Raw genomic sequence first — 15,913 nt, 5'->3', positions numbered from 1 at the left:
GCTCAAGTCAACACGTGGCTCTGAACACTAAGCAAAGGAGTGGGACTCTAGCTTACATTTAAGTAAGCACTTACTATATGTTACTTCATCTAATCAGCACAACGACTCTGTGGGGTAGGAACTATTATCCCCATCCTATAGATAATGAAATAGGGGCAGAAAGGCTACGCAACATACGCAAGGTCATACAGCCATGCAGCTATAACTAAATAATGACTCATATAATCACATTGTTTAAACTGGTCTCCCAAATGAAAGAAAAGCATGGAATATATCTCTCCTATTTCTGCCATATCCCCAGCACCTAATTGTTCCTTGGTCATAGCAGGTACTAACAAGTGCTGGCTGAATAAGAAATGAATAATTTCAGAAAGAGAAATTGGGCACCAGTATAGGGTGATATCAAGGAAGAAAGAAGAGGCTGGCAGTCCAACTAGGAAGTTATTCAAGTCATAAAAGCTTGGGCAAACAAGGGCATGAAAGAGGGCCAGTGGCAGAGGGAAATGGCAATGGATGAACCCAAGAGACATTTCAAGAGTCCCTGCAATGAAACAAAGACCTTACAGTATCCACAAGGCCCTTTATGGTCAGGCCCCCTACCACCACATCTCTGACATCGCCTGATTACTCTCCCCCTATACACTCTGCTGCACCACCCAGGCTTCCTCACTGTTCCTCACTCATGCCAGCCCCATGCCCAAGATGTTCTGCCCCTGATAAAATGTGAACTTCATGAGAAGAGGGATTTTTATCTGGTTTGTTTGTGAGTGCATCTCAAGCCTGATACACAATGTACACTAAATAGTCACTGGATTGAGTACGTGAATAGCAGAATCAAGAAGATGTGAAGTCCTTTAAGACAACTGGGTCAAAGATGCCTCTAAGTGGCCAAATCTCAGTGATGGGAAGAAAGATGGTATCACCGTTAGAAACTGGGCGACCAAACAAGGCCTGGCATTGAGTACATATTTACTGAACACACGAATGAATGAGAAGAGCTGGCTTGAACAGGAATGTGTAGACTTTGATTTCAACAACAGTCAAGTGAAAATATCCAGGCTGTTGAAGATGTCATACTGAAAGCAAATAAATTTATAACTGGAGAGCCTGACTCAGGAGATATAAAAGTAACAGCAGAAGTCATGAAACCAAATAGACTATATATCCCCCAAGATCTTGCTGGTCTTTAATGAAGTAATCTCAGTTGCTAATACGTTTTACCAAAATCTTCATAAAGAACTAGTAAAGGTCAGAAAAAGATTTCTTTCTCATTCCGTGTTCAAAGGAGGGTACAGTGAAGGGAGGTGGTACAAAAACAAAATCGACAGTCCTATTCCATATCCATACTTAAACTGGGTTGGGGTAAAAGGTTAATCTTACATGTTCCTGTGCCAAATGAAGTATGTAGAAGTAATCAGGACACCAAGTAGAAAATTCCATTAAGTCCCAGATTGAAATAGATTACAATCTTTGCCTTACTTTAAACAAAAAGCTGGTACAGAATTCATTCTCTTTCCCTGTCCACACTTACAAATACTGAGTGTCTCTTTTGGCTTAATCAGTATTTTAGGGGCTAGGAAAATGCAAATACTTAAGATGGGGTTCTTGAAGAGTTTATAGGTTTGTAGAGGACACCATTACATTAGAACAAACGATTATAACAGAAGTTGTGTGACATAAGTGGTATAGAACGCCAGACGTGTTCAGAGTACAAAGCTCTGATTTCTGGACAAGGTGCCCGGGTATGTATGTGGAAGCTATGGATTCAAGTCAGGCTTTGATGGTGGGGAGTTTGATTTCAATAGCTGGAGATAAGAGAAGGTCAGGTCAATGCAGACTGATGGAACAGACTATGGACCACTTTGGCTGGAGAACCAACTTTTTATAAGAAAATAATTAGAGACTGAGCTGGAAAGGAAGTTTGACATCCAACTGAAGACAGGGAAAAGGCAATTAAAGAACATATTAAAGTTAGGTAGCCATGTCAGCAGGTGCAAGTGACAGGTATTATGCATGTTTTCATTAAATACAGATGGGAGTCAGAAAGTCTCTGCTGGTTGTCAGTATCAATAAAAACTGCCCTTGACCAAAAACTTAAAAGTTGAAAAACTTAAATGCTAAAAAATATCATTGTAGAAGACGATCATTCTACTTAGAGGCTTCAAGCACACAGCTGTTTCCACAGAGGCAATCTTGACTATTTGACATATGTATATTGCTTTTGCTTTCAAAACTGACGCAGATGGGGAGCAGAACTGACTGCAAATGGGCATGAGAAATGTCTTGGAGATGATGGAAACGTTCTTAAACTGGATTGTGGTGATGGTTGCATAACTTTATAAATTTACTAAACAGCACTGAATCATATATAAAATAAAATAAAATTTTAAAGCAAAAAAAAAAAAAAAAAAAAGAAGAAGAAGAAAAGAAAAACCCATGTGAGAGAGAGAAAAGGTCACCTGTATATATTGGACATGTCCTTCACCATTAGTCTCCACAGGTACTTGTACAGATAGGACAGCGAGGTGAAAGCCCATTCTAACAACTCCGTGTCCTGAGTCTCCAGGATTGAAGTGATAGTCAGGAAAAAATCCTGAAAATGGGGATAGAAGTCCGTCTGCAGATCTCGTGCCAACTGTACAACTAAACTGGATGAGAAAAATAAGGAGAGGTAACCGATTCTGATACATGTAGATCAAAAACCAAATACTACAAATCTGTTTCACAAATGATAACCTATCGCCTATGATGAAAGGATTAATTAAAGCTACTAAACCAAGTCTCAAGAGAGGTATAAAATTTTTCACGTTTTAAGAGTTGAGCAAAGAAATCAGGCTAGAGCTTGTACCTTCCATCACAAGTTATAGTCAATCATTCCTATAGTGTCAAAGAAAAATCAGGTTCTTATAAAAGTATAAAAAGCAAAAAAGTATACCCCTAAGATTCTGCTTTACAGTAATGTACTGATATTTTCATCAAAGAAAAAAAGGTAAATTCTTGTTTCTAAATTACAAACACCAGATCTAAAGCATATGTAGCTATAAAACAACCTTTCTTAAAATTCAGATAAATGTCGTTGCCTTTCTTTCAACATGCTACTTACTCCAAAAGGGGTTGATAGGCATAACTGTTCTTGACTTGCAGGTGGGTCTTCAAACTCTGAACTATCTCATTTTGATGATAGACTAGCTGATTGAAAGACTGGCATTTGTCAATAACTTCTTTGTAAAATTTCCCTGGGTGGGGGGAAAAAAAAAAAAAAGAATAAGTTCTGCTTTTCCATCACACAAATATTTAGCTGTTTTGACCATATATAGTACAAATGATGGGTGAATAAAATAGAAACAAAATAGAAAATACCAAAGTGCTCCGTAAGGTTCAGTTCTCTCCACTTCAGTAAACCCTCAAAAAAGTAGGTTTCAACTTCCTGCCAAGATTAAAGCAGTCCATTAATCAGACAACTCAAAGAAAAACTATAATCAAAGTAAATAAGAATAATGATATATTAATACCTTAAGACAGTGATGATAGTCAAGAGTTGAAAAACTCCTCTTAGTTTTTTTTTAAACAGGGCATTAACTAACATACTTAAAAAAGCAATCAGGTGTAAAATATGGGCAGAAGATTTAAAACTATGTAATAGTCACAGTAAAAAATTTTTTTTTCTGTTTTTCACAATTTTAGGCCAAGAAAAATGTTGACTCTTACAGTTCTTTCATTCTGCTTTTGGAAATATGAATTGCTACAACCTTATAGAGAAGTAATCTGGCATTTCTATTAAAATTAAAAACAAGTATGTCCTTTGATCCAGCAATTCCCTTTTTGGAGATATTTCTTCTAAAATTTATAAATATACAAGTAAAAAGACATTCATTCAGCTTTATTGTGGTGGGGGGGAAACATAAAAAAGCCTAAATATCCAGCAAAAGGAAAATGGTTGGTATACATATTATGGTCTGTACATAATAAGGAATATTATGTGGCTATTAAAAAGAATTATATCTATTATTAAATTAGAAGGATGTTGATAGTATACTTTCAAAGTGAGAAAAGCAAGTTTCATAGTGAAGTATATGGTAGGAACCAATTTTTCTTAAAAAAAAACAAAAACAAAAGACCTCTATAAGTGTTTGCACATATTTATGAGAGAAAAGTTCTTACTTAGATGACTACTGAATCATCACAACTGGTTACCCTGACTCCAGCGCAACTGGATGTTCTTTCCTCCACATTAAAGCCAGAGAGATCTAAAATTTACAACTGATCATGTCACACATTCCCCTGCCTTATAATCCTAGAATGACTTCCCATAGCTTCAGATAAATCCAAACTTAGCTTGACATATGAAGCCCTTCATGGTCCTTGATTACCTCTTCAGCTTTATCTCTCACCAGCTACCCGCTTCGCCCATCTGCAGTCACCATCAACACAGACAAACATCCCACATGCAATTATAAGCCTACTGAAATGCTCTGGAGTTTCTTGAATGTGACATGCTCTCTTTAGCCTCTGTTCCTTTATAAAGGCTTCTTCCTCAGCCTGAAACAGCCTTTCCTGTTCTCTTTGCCATGCTAAAACCTATACAAACAAGACTCAATTCAGGTATCACCTTGTCTACTTCACCTTTTTTGACACCTCACCTTACACCCTCACAGAATCTAGGTTAGGATCCCTTCAGGTGAGTTCCCAAAGCATTACGTGCCTACCTAGATAACATCATTAACACACTGAATTCACATATTGGAGACAAGGCATTCAAAGAGATAGTGAGCGGAGTCTGACTAGAGTCAAGTGAAAAATAGTCAAAACTGACGTTGAATCCCTAATTTAAAGGCACGTTATACAGGACCTTAAAAGGCTGGCAGAGAAATAATGACTTGATGCAGTGAAAACAAGATTTTTGAGCAGAGGTGTGACTGAGTTACAGCATGGTTAGAACTAGAAAAAATTATGTGGTTTAGCTCCCCCATGTTTTTTAATAAAGGAGGAAACTGAGCCTGAGGAAAGTGACTTGCTCAAAACCTCTTTAAAATTGTAGTTTCAGGAATATGGATCAGTAGCAGTGCTCGGAATGCGCATGGGAAGGGAGTGGCTGGAATCAGAAGCCACCTGAGAATCAAGTAAATTTTCTAACACCACATCACCCAATAGAACTTTCAGCAATGATGGAAAATGTTCCGTATCTGCACTTGGTCAGTATGGTAGCAACTAGCCACATATGGCTACTAAGCATTAGAATTTTTAATTTACTTTACTTTAAATCTAATTTGTTATGTGTGGCTACTGTTTGAGACAGCACAGGTCTAATGCATTTCATGTTCATAAAAGAATGGCTTGAGAAACAATTCACTTCAAAAAGACTCTAAAAAACCAACTATGAACACTTGAAGATCAGCTCATTTAACATTCTCTTACCTCATCATAACTTGCAGTTCTATCAATCCGGTGAATAATATCGATATTCACATTTCCCAATCGTTCAGCAAACGTAAGAAACTGCGGGGGAGAAGTATATTTACAATACATCCACATTTTATACTTATCATATCTTGAATATCTGTTTGAGTGCTGTATAACAATCATATGTGGAAAATTTCCCTGTGAAAGTATAAAGTTTAAACGTTCAATGTGCCTCCTTACGTTCTATCATTAGAAATAATGTTATGCTTCGCTTTCAATTTCAGAGTTGTATTTTCAATCAATCATAAAATGTATAACTGAGTTTTACAACTAGAAGTAGACATCACTGATAAATCACAAAAGATAACGTTAAAAACAAACTGAAAGACAAATGCACTGCACTACTATACGAAGATAATGAAATATTTCTATGGCTATATTTGCAAAATGTCATTTCAAACAAAATTTCCATGCTAGACTGGTGGATTGACCTAGGTAAAAGCTAGCAACGTGGCCTCGCCAGATCTACTGCTAGGTTTCATACCCTGCTGCAAGTACAGGATCTGGCTAAGTCGTGGCAACAACAGTGTTTTTAAACATATACAGACCTACGGCTGTTGAGTAACAAAGATACCCTCACGGAGCAAACCGGGAAAGTGGTGTAGTAGCCAGTAGGTGGAAATCACTTACCTCCTCCCAGCGGCCCGCCCCCCATTCGGTCTTCAAGGATAAAAGAGCAGGAAAGAATTCCTAAGCAGTTGGTTTGTGACACTGAATTTAACTCTGGCCTGAAGAGAAGTCTCAGCCAGGCCAGACGCCACAAAACATGGGCGAAATCTGCAGTTGAAACTTCCTTCCCCGTCCCAAATTTACTACACCCGGAGAGAGGCTCTTTTGCCAGAGTCTCCGGACAAATGACTTCTGCTCGGCCCAGAGCACTGTAGCCCCGGGAAGCACGCTCAGAACTAGTCCCACGGCCAAGTTTCTTCACTCACCCGGTAAGTGTTCTCGATCTTGTGGGAAACTGGCTTTGCCTTCATGGCTGCAGAGGGGCGGCGGCCCGCGAGGATCTCGGGAAGTGTTGAAGGGATGCTACTGATTGTAGACAAGGGAAACTGGCTCCCACACTTGCACTCCCACGTACTCAGACTCTTTCTCACGTGCGGCCTGAGCCCCTGGGCGCCGCCATGTTGGAGACGGCTGGCCGGCTGAGGGGGTCACGTGGGCGGAAGAAGCGGACGGAGCAGGCGCGCCCGCCCCCTGCAGCCGGCTGGAGACTGGGAGGCTCTGGCTCAGTGGGTGTGTGGGCGCGGAGTTTTTTGAACTCTCTTCAGTAAAGGTTTATGAGAAAAATGTGTATTTTTATCATAAAAGAAAACATGCCTGTCATCATTAACAGACAACGACTACTACCTCTCACTATGTATACTGCACCAGGCAAAGCTCTTTACATTCATAATTTCACAGTAAAGCTCATTGTGAACGTTGCATGACTACAGATGAGGTATATATTTCTAAGTCCCTTTGGCATACGGAGAAAGCAAGGATGTGCAGCCGGTAAGTGGCAGTCTGGCAGAGGTCACTGAGTTCCAATGTCTGATATTCTTTTTTTTTTTTACCATCTTTATTGGAGTATAATTGCTTTACAATGGTGTGTTAGTTTCTGCTTTATAACAAAGTGAATCAGTTATACATATACATATGTTCCCATATCTCTTCCCTCTTGCGTCTCCCTCCCTCCCACCCTACCTATCCCACCCCTGCAATGTCTGATATTCTTAACTACTATTTTTCCATTTAAAATTGGAAAGGACTTTTAAAGGAAACTTATGGTTTCATGCACAACCAGTTAACGTTTTGGTATTTTCCTACCATTCTTATGTCCTTTTGTTAAACGTAATTATACAAACAGGTGTGTGTGTGTGTGTGTGTGTGTGTGTGTGTTTTCACTTACTCATTCAACAAATATTTCTTGACAGTCTGCTATGGGCCATGCTTTGTTCTGTGAGCTGAAAAAGAGACTAATAATATTAATAATAATTTTGTTTGGAAATGTTTAGTTTGAGGTGTTTACATCTTAGATAGCCAAGAAGAGATATTCAGTAGACAAATTGAATATATTCCTGCCTAGAGCTCAGTGTAGTGGTCAGGGCTGGAGGTGTGACTTAAATACACTTTACAGAAAGTGTGAAGTTATTTAAAGCCATGGAACTGGATGAGATGTTTTAGGGAGAGAGTGATGAAAAGGAGGACAAAGAAGAGGAGAGGACCCAAGTTGAACGTTGGAATACTTCAACATTTAGCAGTGACCAGAAAGGTGACTGGGAAAGAGAGCCAGTGAGGTAGAAACAGACTAGTCCTGGCCTAGAAGCAGAGCCAGTGGCCAACTATAGTGAAAACTGAGGAGAGAGAAGTAGCTGCTGAACCTGACAAGGTGATGGTCACTGAAGACCTTGACAAGTATGGTCCGGTGTAGAGGAAAGGAAGCGAAATATGTATGGATTGAGGAGGGAATCAGGTGAAGAAGTAAAGTAGACAAAACACTTTCATATTGTTATTGGCATTACAACATCAATGTTTTTATGTTGTCACAGGGTAGCTGTAAATATTTTTAATGGATTCATAGCATTTATGGATTTTATTTTTTAATAATAAAATATAGAAGTGCCCAATGTTTGACTGGCTTCCAGTAAGCTAATTGGCTTTTTTTTTTTTTTTCTTTAGGTGGTTCTTCACCTTGTTGGGTCACAGAGCCTTCAAGGAGTCTAAGAAAGCTGTAGACCTTCTCTTCAGAAAAATATTAATAAGCTCATTCACACTAAAATGTATAGATGATTTCAAAGAGAAGTCTGCAGTTACCTGAGGGTAAGAGCCCCTACTCTAAGCAATGTTCCCAGCCTATTGCTAAAATTACCCCCAGATAATTGTGTAATTGTGTCCTTTTGCTTCTCTGTTATTTATTTTTGGTGATGGAGTTAATGGGACAATAAAGAGTAGAGAGAAACATGAAAATCAAAAAACTGACACAAGTTATATATTGCATTGTTACTCATTATATGATCCTTATAATATTGACAGCTCTGGTTGAACAATTTATCAATACAACATGGTGGTTAAGAGCATAGATGCTAGAACAAGATTGCCTGGGTTTGAATCCTACCTCTGCCATTTATTACTGGTGTAGTCTTGGGGAAGTTACTTACCCTCTCTGAGCCTCAATTCCTTTTATGTAAAATGGAGCTAATGAAAGCACCTACCTTTTAGGGCGTTTTTGTGCAGAGTAAAGAAGCTAATAGATGAAAGGTGCCAGGTACCATAACTGCACAACCTTTGACAAGTTACCTAACCTTTCTGAGACTCAACTTCCTGATCTATTAAAAGGAAGTGATAATAATACCAGTTTTTCAAGGAATTGTATTGGCACACAGAGAATGGTATAAATGTTTGCTGAATGGATAAGCGCTCTACTGTCTGGCTACCTGACAAGTTCCTTAAGGGAAGAAACCATGTACTTTTTCAACTTTGTATCACCAGTGTATCCCGTGAACTTAAGAGTTTAATGAATGTTTGTTGAATTAACAAAGCGTACAGTACTTTGTTTAACCCTGACAAACTCAAGACTAATGTAACTCCTGCACTGGATGCGGGTTGTGCCACAGGATTTTTAAGGTTTCTCCCAAAGCTGTTTCTGAGGTTCTGTGGAATATCCAAAGCAGCCATGAAAAACACCACTGTTTACTTATGAATCTTTTTGCCCCCCAGCTTTTGCCCTCCATGCCAAGCCCTTAAATACCCGTTGCAATCCTCTGTTTCTTTTTACCGCAATGGTTCTGCCTGCCCCATCCATTCCAGCTAGTTCACTTAGACACATAATTCTTTCATTCCTTCCTTCTTAAGCTTGATTGGGAAGTTTTGCTTTTTAATCTTTGCTTCCTTAGTGCACACTCTAATTTAAAGCCCAAGGGACTACAAGAACATATGAGAAGTTTGCCTAGCCTAGACATGGAAGGCTTCCAGCTGGAGGTGACACCTAAGCTGAGATCTGGAAGATGGATAGAAGAAAACCAGGCAAGGGAGGAGCATGGACACAAATGGTGTTATCTAGGTAGAGGGAACAAGGGAAGGAGCAGTATATGCAAGGGTTCAAAGTAGTCAAGTACAAATATGGTTATTTTTAGCTCTTAATCCAAAGCCACATCCTCTCAAGTTAGCACTGGGCATTGGTAACACCCTTAGTATCCTTGGGCTAATAAAAAGTAAAACAAAGAACAGGGTGAAACTCAGAGGTAGGGAGAGCCTCAGTTTCCTTAACTGTAAAGTGGTGACAACAGTAATCCAAGGATCTTGAAAGATTAGTAAGATATTGTATGTGATGTCAGGAAGGGGGCAGGTCTGCATGGTGGGGCTCAAAAGATGCAATATATCAAACGGGAAATGATTCTGACTCAGAACAAGAGACCAAGGAAGTGAGATCTCAAACCAATAGAGGGGAGTGAAGGGAAAAGAAGAAAGTGTGGCCAAGGAAGATATTTTAGTAACTCTGAATTACGGTAGTTAAGAGAAGCTGACCCAAAGATTGTTCCCTTCTTGTGAGAACCATGTTCACTGTTGTGTATAAATCGGGAGGCAGCAAGGGCATGGAGTTTGGATTCAGATGAACATTTGGATCCCAATTCTAGGATTTTCCATGTATTAGCTGATAATTGGACCAGTGACTTAATCTCTGAGCCTCAGTTTCCTCACCTTTAAGTAATAACCAAGTCTGCCTTTTTACTTGCTGGTTAGTAAGGAGATCCTTTGACATAAGGCAGGTCAAAATCTCTTGTAACTTATACATGCCTATATGAACAGTCTTTCTTATTTTTATTGTTTCTTTTTCAACCATACGATTGCTTTTTAGCACTGAGACCATTGAGCTTCTAGTCTCCTTTCCTGGTTTACGCCTCAGGCATCAGAGACATCAGAGACCAGAAATTGCAAAGTGGTAGGCTTCACCAGCCCAGTGTAGCACACAGATATATTTTGCTTACCAAAAATTTCTTGAAATATTTTAATTTGTAAAAAATCTGGAGATTTCAAGTGAAAATCCAGATTTCTAACTTCTCTTGAAAAATTTTAAAAATCCACAACACTGGGCCCACATTTGGAAGAGCAGCAATCACTCCCTGTAGTCCAAGCCCCGACCCCCTCGCTTGTTTGTGTCTGAGGTACCCACCTGGCCCCCTTAGGCATTTCATTTTGCAGCATCTGCTCAAGAAGAAGGCTGTTGTTGTCTTCGGTTTTAAAGATGTCTCTTCCAGAGAGCAGATCATTGACGCTGCTGCCATTTTTACTATTTAATACAGTGAGTGACTCAGCATTTTACAGGGGAGCTGTTGCAGTTTTTCCATTGGTGTTAAAATATTTGGAACACCCTTCCCCACCTCCTGAAACACACATACAGACATGCATACGCGCTACTGCCTTCTGTGTTCAGCTTGTTTTCCTTCCCCACTTTCACTCCGTTGGCCTTTCTGTCGTGAACTTTAAATTCCTTATTTTCTTTTAAGAGATGTCAGAAGATAACCTAAATTAACCTGCTTTTTGAACAATTTAAACACCTACATATTTTTACGTACCCACTTTCATGATTTCTACTCTTTATTTTTATCCTTAACTTGACGTCTTCTGTAGGAAGGATAAGGGTCTCACAGTTTGGATTTATCTCCCCTTCTCCATTTTCCCACCCTCCCCTTGGCTATATCTTTGCATCCGAATTGGCTTTTGTCCTATTATATCTTAGTTGCTTCGTTGAAGGAGAGGAGAGCTTGGACTCTGCTGCCAGGTGTCCCAGGCTCACACCCTTGTCACTGCTGTGTGAACCTCAGTTTACTCACCCCCAAATTAGGGGTAATACTGGTGCCCCTCATGGAGCTGTTCCGAAGAGTCACTAACCTAATACTTTAGTTATCAAAGTGTGGTCCCCAAGCAGCAGCAGCAACACCCAGTGGGAACTTGTTAGACATGTGAATTCTCACGCTTCACCCCAAGCCTGTTGAATCAGAAACTCTGGGGATGGGGCCCCGTAATCTGTACTTTCATAAGCCTTCCAGGTGATTCTGCTGCAGGCTCAAGTTTGGGAATCACTGACCTCCTGTACGTTAAAGCACTTAGAAGGTTATCTGGCACATCCCATGTGCTATAGAATGTGTTTACTATTATTACTGTTTAGTCTTTTATAAGTATTTGCTATTATCATTATTTTGTTCTCCTATCCACATCTGCAAGGTAGGTTGTATTATCCTCACTTTAAAGATGAGGGATCTAAAATTCGGAGAACTTCTAAGTGGTGGAAGGACTTGAATTCAGGTCTTCTAATTTCAGTTTGCCTTTTTGCCACCCCATAGCTTAAGAGTGTCAACTAGAAGGGACAGGTTTAGAGAAATAAATGCTTGGATGTTATGGTAGACATTTGTTGATTTCTTGACAATGTGTGTTCTCTCTTCCTCTGGAAGGAGCATCCTTATTTTCCTTTGAGGAATCACTCTTCCCTCATTCCTAGTGTCTGAAGTTCAGACTAGACACCTAGGAGGGCCTGTGTCCTAAGTTGTATTTCTTTGGCCAACTAACTGGTTCAGAGGTAAGCATGTGTCCCAAGCTGGGCCAGGGACCCTATCTGGAAGTTTTGTGAGAGCTATTGGGAGAGAGGTGCTTCTTTTTCTTGAATTTTTGCAAGATGATAGGAGCCTGAAGCTGTTGGTGGCCATTGTGTCACTTCATGGAGAGGTGTGCCTGAGAATGAACTCTGTGCAAAGTAGATGAGAGACAGGGAGGGAGAGAGATTGATTGAGATGAGCTTATGTGAACCAATGGATCCATCCATCCAGTCCTTGGACTTTTCAGTCACCTTAGTTCACTAATTCCACTTTTGTATGCTTAAGCCAATTTTAATTGGGTTCTGTCACTTTCATCCAAAATAATACTTATACAGCTGACTTAAAATTTTTGTGCTGGGGCTTTCCTAGTGGCGCAGTGGTTAAGAATCCGCCTGCCAATGCAGGGGATACGGGTTTGAGCCCTGGTCCAGGAAGATCGACATGCCACGGAGCAACTGGGCCTGTGTACCACAACTACTAAGCCTGCACTCTAGAACCCGTGAGCCACAACTGCTGAAGCCCATGTGCCACAACTACTGAAGCCCGTGCGCCTAGAGCCCATGCTCTGCAACAAGAGAAGCCACCTCAACGAGAAGTCCGCTCACTGCAACGAAGAGTAGCCCCTGCTCGCCGCCACTAGAGAAAGCCCGTGCACAGCAATGAAGACCCAACGCAGCCAAAAATAAATAAAATTAAAAATAAATAAATCTATAAAAAAATAAAATTTTTGTGTTGCTGATAAACAAGACTGGAAACTTAAGCCTTCCTCTCAACATAAACATTTGTATGGTGAATAAGAGTCAAAAGAATCAAAGACAAAATCTTGATAATAGGAGTCAATGTGATGGATTGGAAAGAATACCAGGCCAGGAGTTATAAAACCTGGGTTCTAATCCTAGGAGGTTCACTCAGCTGTGTGACTTTGTAAAATTAACCCTGCACCGAAAGAAGTAATGTATACATATATGCTTTGAATATTGCATTATGTGAAGTCACGTTGTTATGAGTTGCACCCAGAACTTCTTATGTATATACAATGGTATGTTTTCAGTATCAGCTGGGGTGGCCGAGAAGGGAACGCTTCTCAGTTTCTTATATATCACTCTTTGATCTGGGTGATAGAATACCTTTAAAGATACACTTAAAAATACATCTTAAGGGCTTCCCTCGTGGCGCGGTGGTTAAGAATCCACCTGCCAATTCCGGGGGCATGGGTTCGATCCCTGGTCCGGAAAGATCCCACATGCCACAGAGCAACTAAGCCCGTGAGCCACAACTACTGAGCCTGCGCTCTAGAGCCCATGAGCCACAACTGCTGAAGTCCATGCGCCTACGGCTCGTGCTCTGCAACAAGAGGAGCCACCGCAATGAGAAGCCCGTGCACCGCAACGAAGAGTAGCCCCCACTGGCCGCAAGGAGAGAAAGCCTGCACGTGGCAATGAAGACCCAACGCAGCCAAAAATAAAAATAAAACAAAATAAATAAATTTATTTTAAAAAATACATCTTAAGAGAATGGAAAGAAGCCACAGACTGGGAAAGATACTTGCAACACACATATCTGATAAAAGATGTGTATCCAAAACGTGTGAAGAACTCTTAAAATTCAACAATAAAAAGAACTCAATTTAAAAAGGGCAAAAGATCTGAACAGACACCTCACCAAAGAGGATATACAGATGGCAAATGAGAGTATGAAAGATGCTCAACATTGTATGTCATTAGAGAGTTGCAAATTGAAAAACATTAAGGTACCACTACATACATGTTAGAATGACTAAGCTCTAAAATACTGACAACACTAAATGCTGGAGAAGATGTGGAACAATAGAAACTCTCATTCATTGCTGGTGGGAATGCAAAATGGTACAGCCACTTTGGAAGACAGTTACCTATTTCTCATAAAGCGAAACATTGGCTTATCATATGAGCCACCCGTCACTCTCCTAAATATTTATCTAAATGAATTGAAAGCTTATGTCCACACAGAAACCTGCACCTGGATGTTTATAACAGCTTTACTCATAATTGCCAAAACTTGGAAGCAACCAGGATGTCCTTCAATAGGTGAATGGATAAACTATGGTACATCCATACAATAGAATATTATTCATTGATAAAATGAAGTGAATCTGAAAAAGAAATGGATGTATGTATATGTATAACTGAACCACTTTGCTGTACACCTGAAACTAACACAATGTTGTAAATCAACTATACCCCAATATAAAATAAAAATTAAATTAAAAAAAGTGAAATGAGCTATCAAGTTTCAGAAAAACATAGAAGCAGCTTAAATGCATATCACTACGTGAAAGAAGCCCATCTGAAAAAGCTACATACTGTAGACTCCAACTTTATGACATTTTGGAAAAGGCAAAACTGTAGAGACAACAAAAAGATCAGTGGTGGCCAGGGGCTGGGAGGAGGGGACAAATAGGTAAAGCACAGGGGGTTTTTAGGGCAGTGAAGCTATTCTGTGTGATAGTTTGTGTAATGGTGGATACATGATTTTATGCATTTGTCAGTACTTATAAAACAGTACAACACAAAGAGTAAACCATAATTTAAACACAGACTTTAGTTAGTAATAATGTATCAACATTGGTCCATCCATTGTAACAAGTATACCACAGTAATGCAAGATATTAATAATGGGGGAAGTTGTATGGGAAGGGGAAGGGGGTATACAGGAATTCACTATACTTTCTGTTCAATTCTTCTGTAAACTTAAAACTGCTCCAAAAATAAAGCCTATTAATTTTTAAAAATTACATCTCCTCCTAACTCCTTCTCCTTTTAAACCCAAAAGTTCTTTGGAGAACATCATGGCTACTTGAGATGGGATCTAGAAAGACAACACCCTGCTCTTGAATCCTGGGAGCTCCAAGAGGAAGTAGGACCAGAATCTCATTAACACTAGAAACCAAGAAAATTTGGATCTGTATGATTCAGAGCGAATCAGAAAGAGAAGTAAGTGACTCAAAACACCAGCTAGGAAAAAAAAAAGATTTATTTACATACTTAATGAAGTTTTATTGAGTGCCTACAATGTGTCAGGCACTGATCTAAAGGCTTAAGAGACAACAGTAAACAAATGAATTCCCTGCCTTCATGGGGCTCATATTCCAGTGTGGGGAAACAAAAAATAAATATATAAATCTCTAGTAGACCATCAGATGGCAATAAGTGCTATGGAGATAAATACAGCAGGTAGATAGAGAGTGTGACAGAAACTTAATTATTCCACAGAATTCATTCCCCTTTTCATTTTTTAGAAAAAGAACCCCTATCTCAACTGCTTATACAAGTCAACATCAAAAAAATAAACAACCCAGTCAAAAACTTGGCAGAAGAACTGAAAAGACATTTTTCCAAAGTGGAAATGCAGATGGCCAACAGGCACATGAAAAGATGCTCAGCATCAGGAAAACACAAATCATGACCACAATGAGATATCACCCAACTCCTGTCAGAATAGCAATCAACAAAAAGAACACAAATAACACATGTTTATGAGGATATGGAGAAAAGGGAACCCTCGTACACTGTTGGTGGGTATGTAAATTGGTGCAGTCACTATGGAAAACAGTATGGAGGTTTCTCAAAAAACAAAAAATAGAACTACTATATGACCCAGCAATCCCACTCCTGGGTATATAACCAATAAAAACCAAAAGCACTAATTTGAAAAGATACATGCACCCCAGTGTTCATAGCAGCATTATTTACAGTTGCTAAAATATGGAAGCAACCTAAGTATCCATCAACAGACTAATGGATAAAGAAGATGTGATATATATACGTGTATGTGTATGTATCTATACATACACACATGTAGTGTAGTAGTATTCCACTGTGTGTGTGTGTGTGTACACA

General features: G+C 39.5%; 1 protein-coding gene and 1 long non-coding RNA gene across 2 annotated transcripts in view; one reads left to right on the top strand and one right to left on the bottom strand.

The window, feature by feature from the left end:
• UTP20 (UTP20 small subunit processome component) overlaps positions 1 to 6,606 on the bottom strand; it is a 98,817-nt gene extending 92,211 nt beyond the window's left edge. Inside the window, exons 1-5 of the mRNA XM_024127276.3 lie at positions 6,396 to 6,606; positions 5,416 to 5,496; positions 3,361 to 3,427; positions 3,104 to 3,236; positions 2,460 to 2,648 (exon numbers count right to left, since the gene is read on the bottom strand). Of these exons, the coding sequence (XP_023983044.1) occupies positions 2,460 to 2,648; positions 3,104 to 3,236; positions 3,361 to 3,427; positions 5,416 to 5,496; positions 6,396 to 6,440 (515 nt within the window). The 5' untranslated portion in view covers positions 6,441 to 6,606. The remainder of the gene's footprint in view (positions 1 to 2,459; positions 2,649 to 3,103; positions 3,237 to 3,360; positions 3,428 to 5,415; positions 5,497 to 6,395) is intronic.
• LOC112065892 (uncharacterized) lies at positions 6,204 to 14,992 on the top strand. The gene is made up of 3 exons (XR_002892288.2): positions 6,204 to 6,398; positions 8,125 to 8,265; positions 14,847 to 14,992. It is a non-coding gene; the product is annotated as an uncharacterized lncRNA (long non-coding RNA).
• The last annotated feature ends 921 nt before the right edge of the window (positions 14,993 to 15,913 follow it).

This window comes from Physeter macrocephalus, chromosome 6 (assembly GCF_002837175.3).
Source record: "Physeter macrocephalus isolate SW-GA chromosome 6, ASM283717v5, whole genome shotgun sequence".
Classification (NCBI taxonomy): domain Eukaryota; kingdom Metazoa; phylum Chordata; class Mammalia; order Artiodactyla; family Physeteridae; genus Physeter; species Physeter macrocephalus.
Note: the sequence above shows the minus strand (reverse complement) of the source record. Positions and strands in the feature narration are given on the sequence as shown.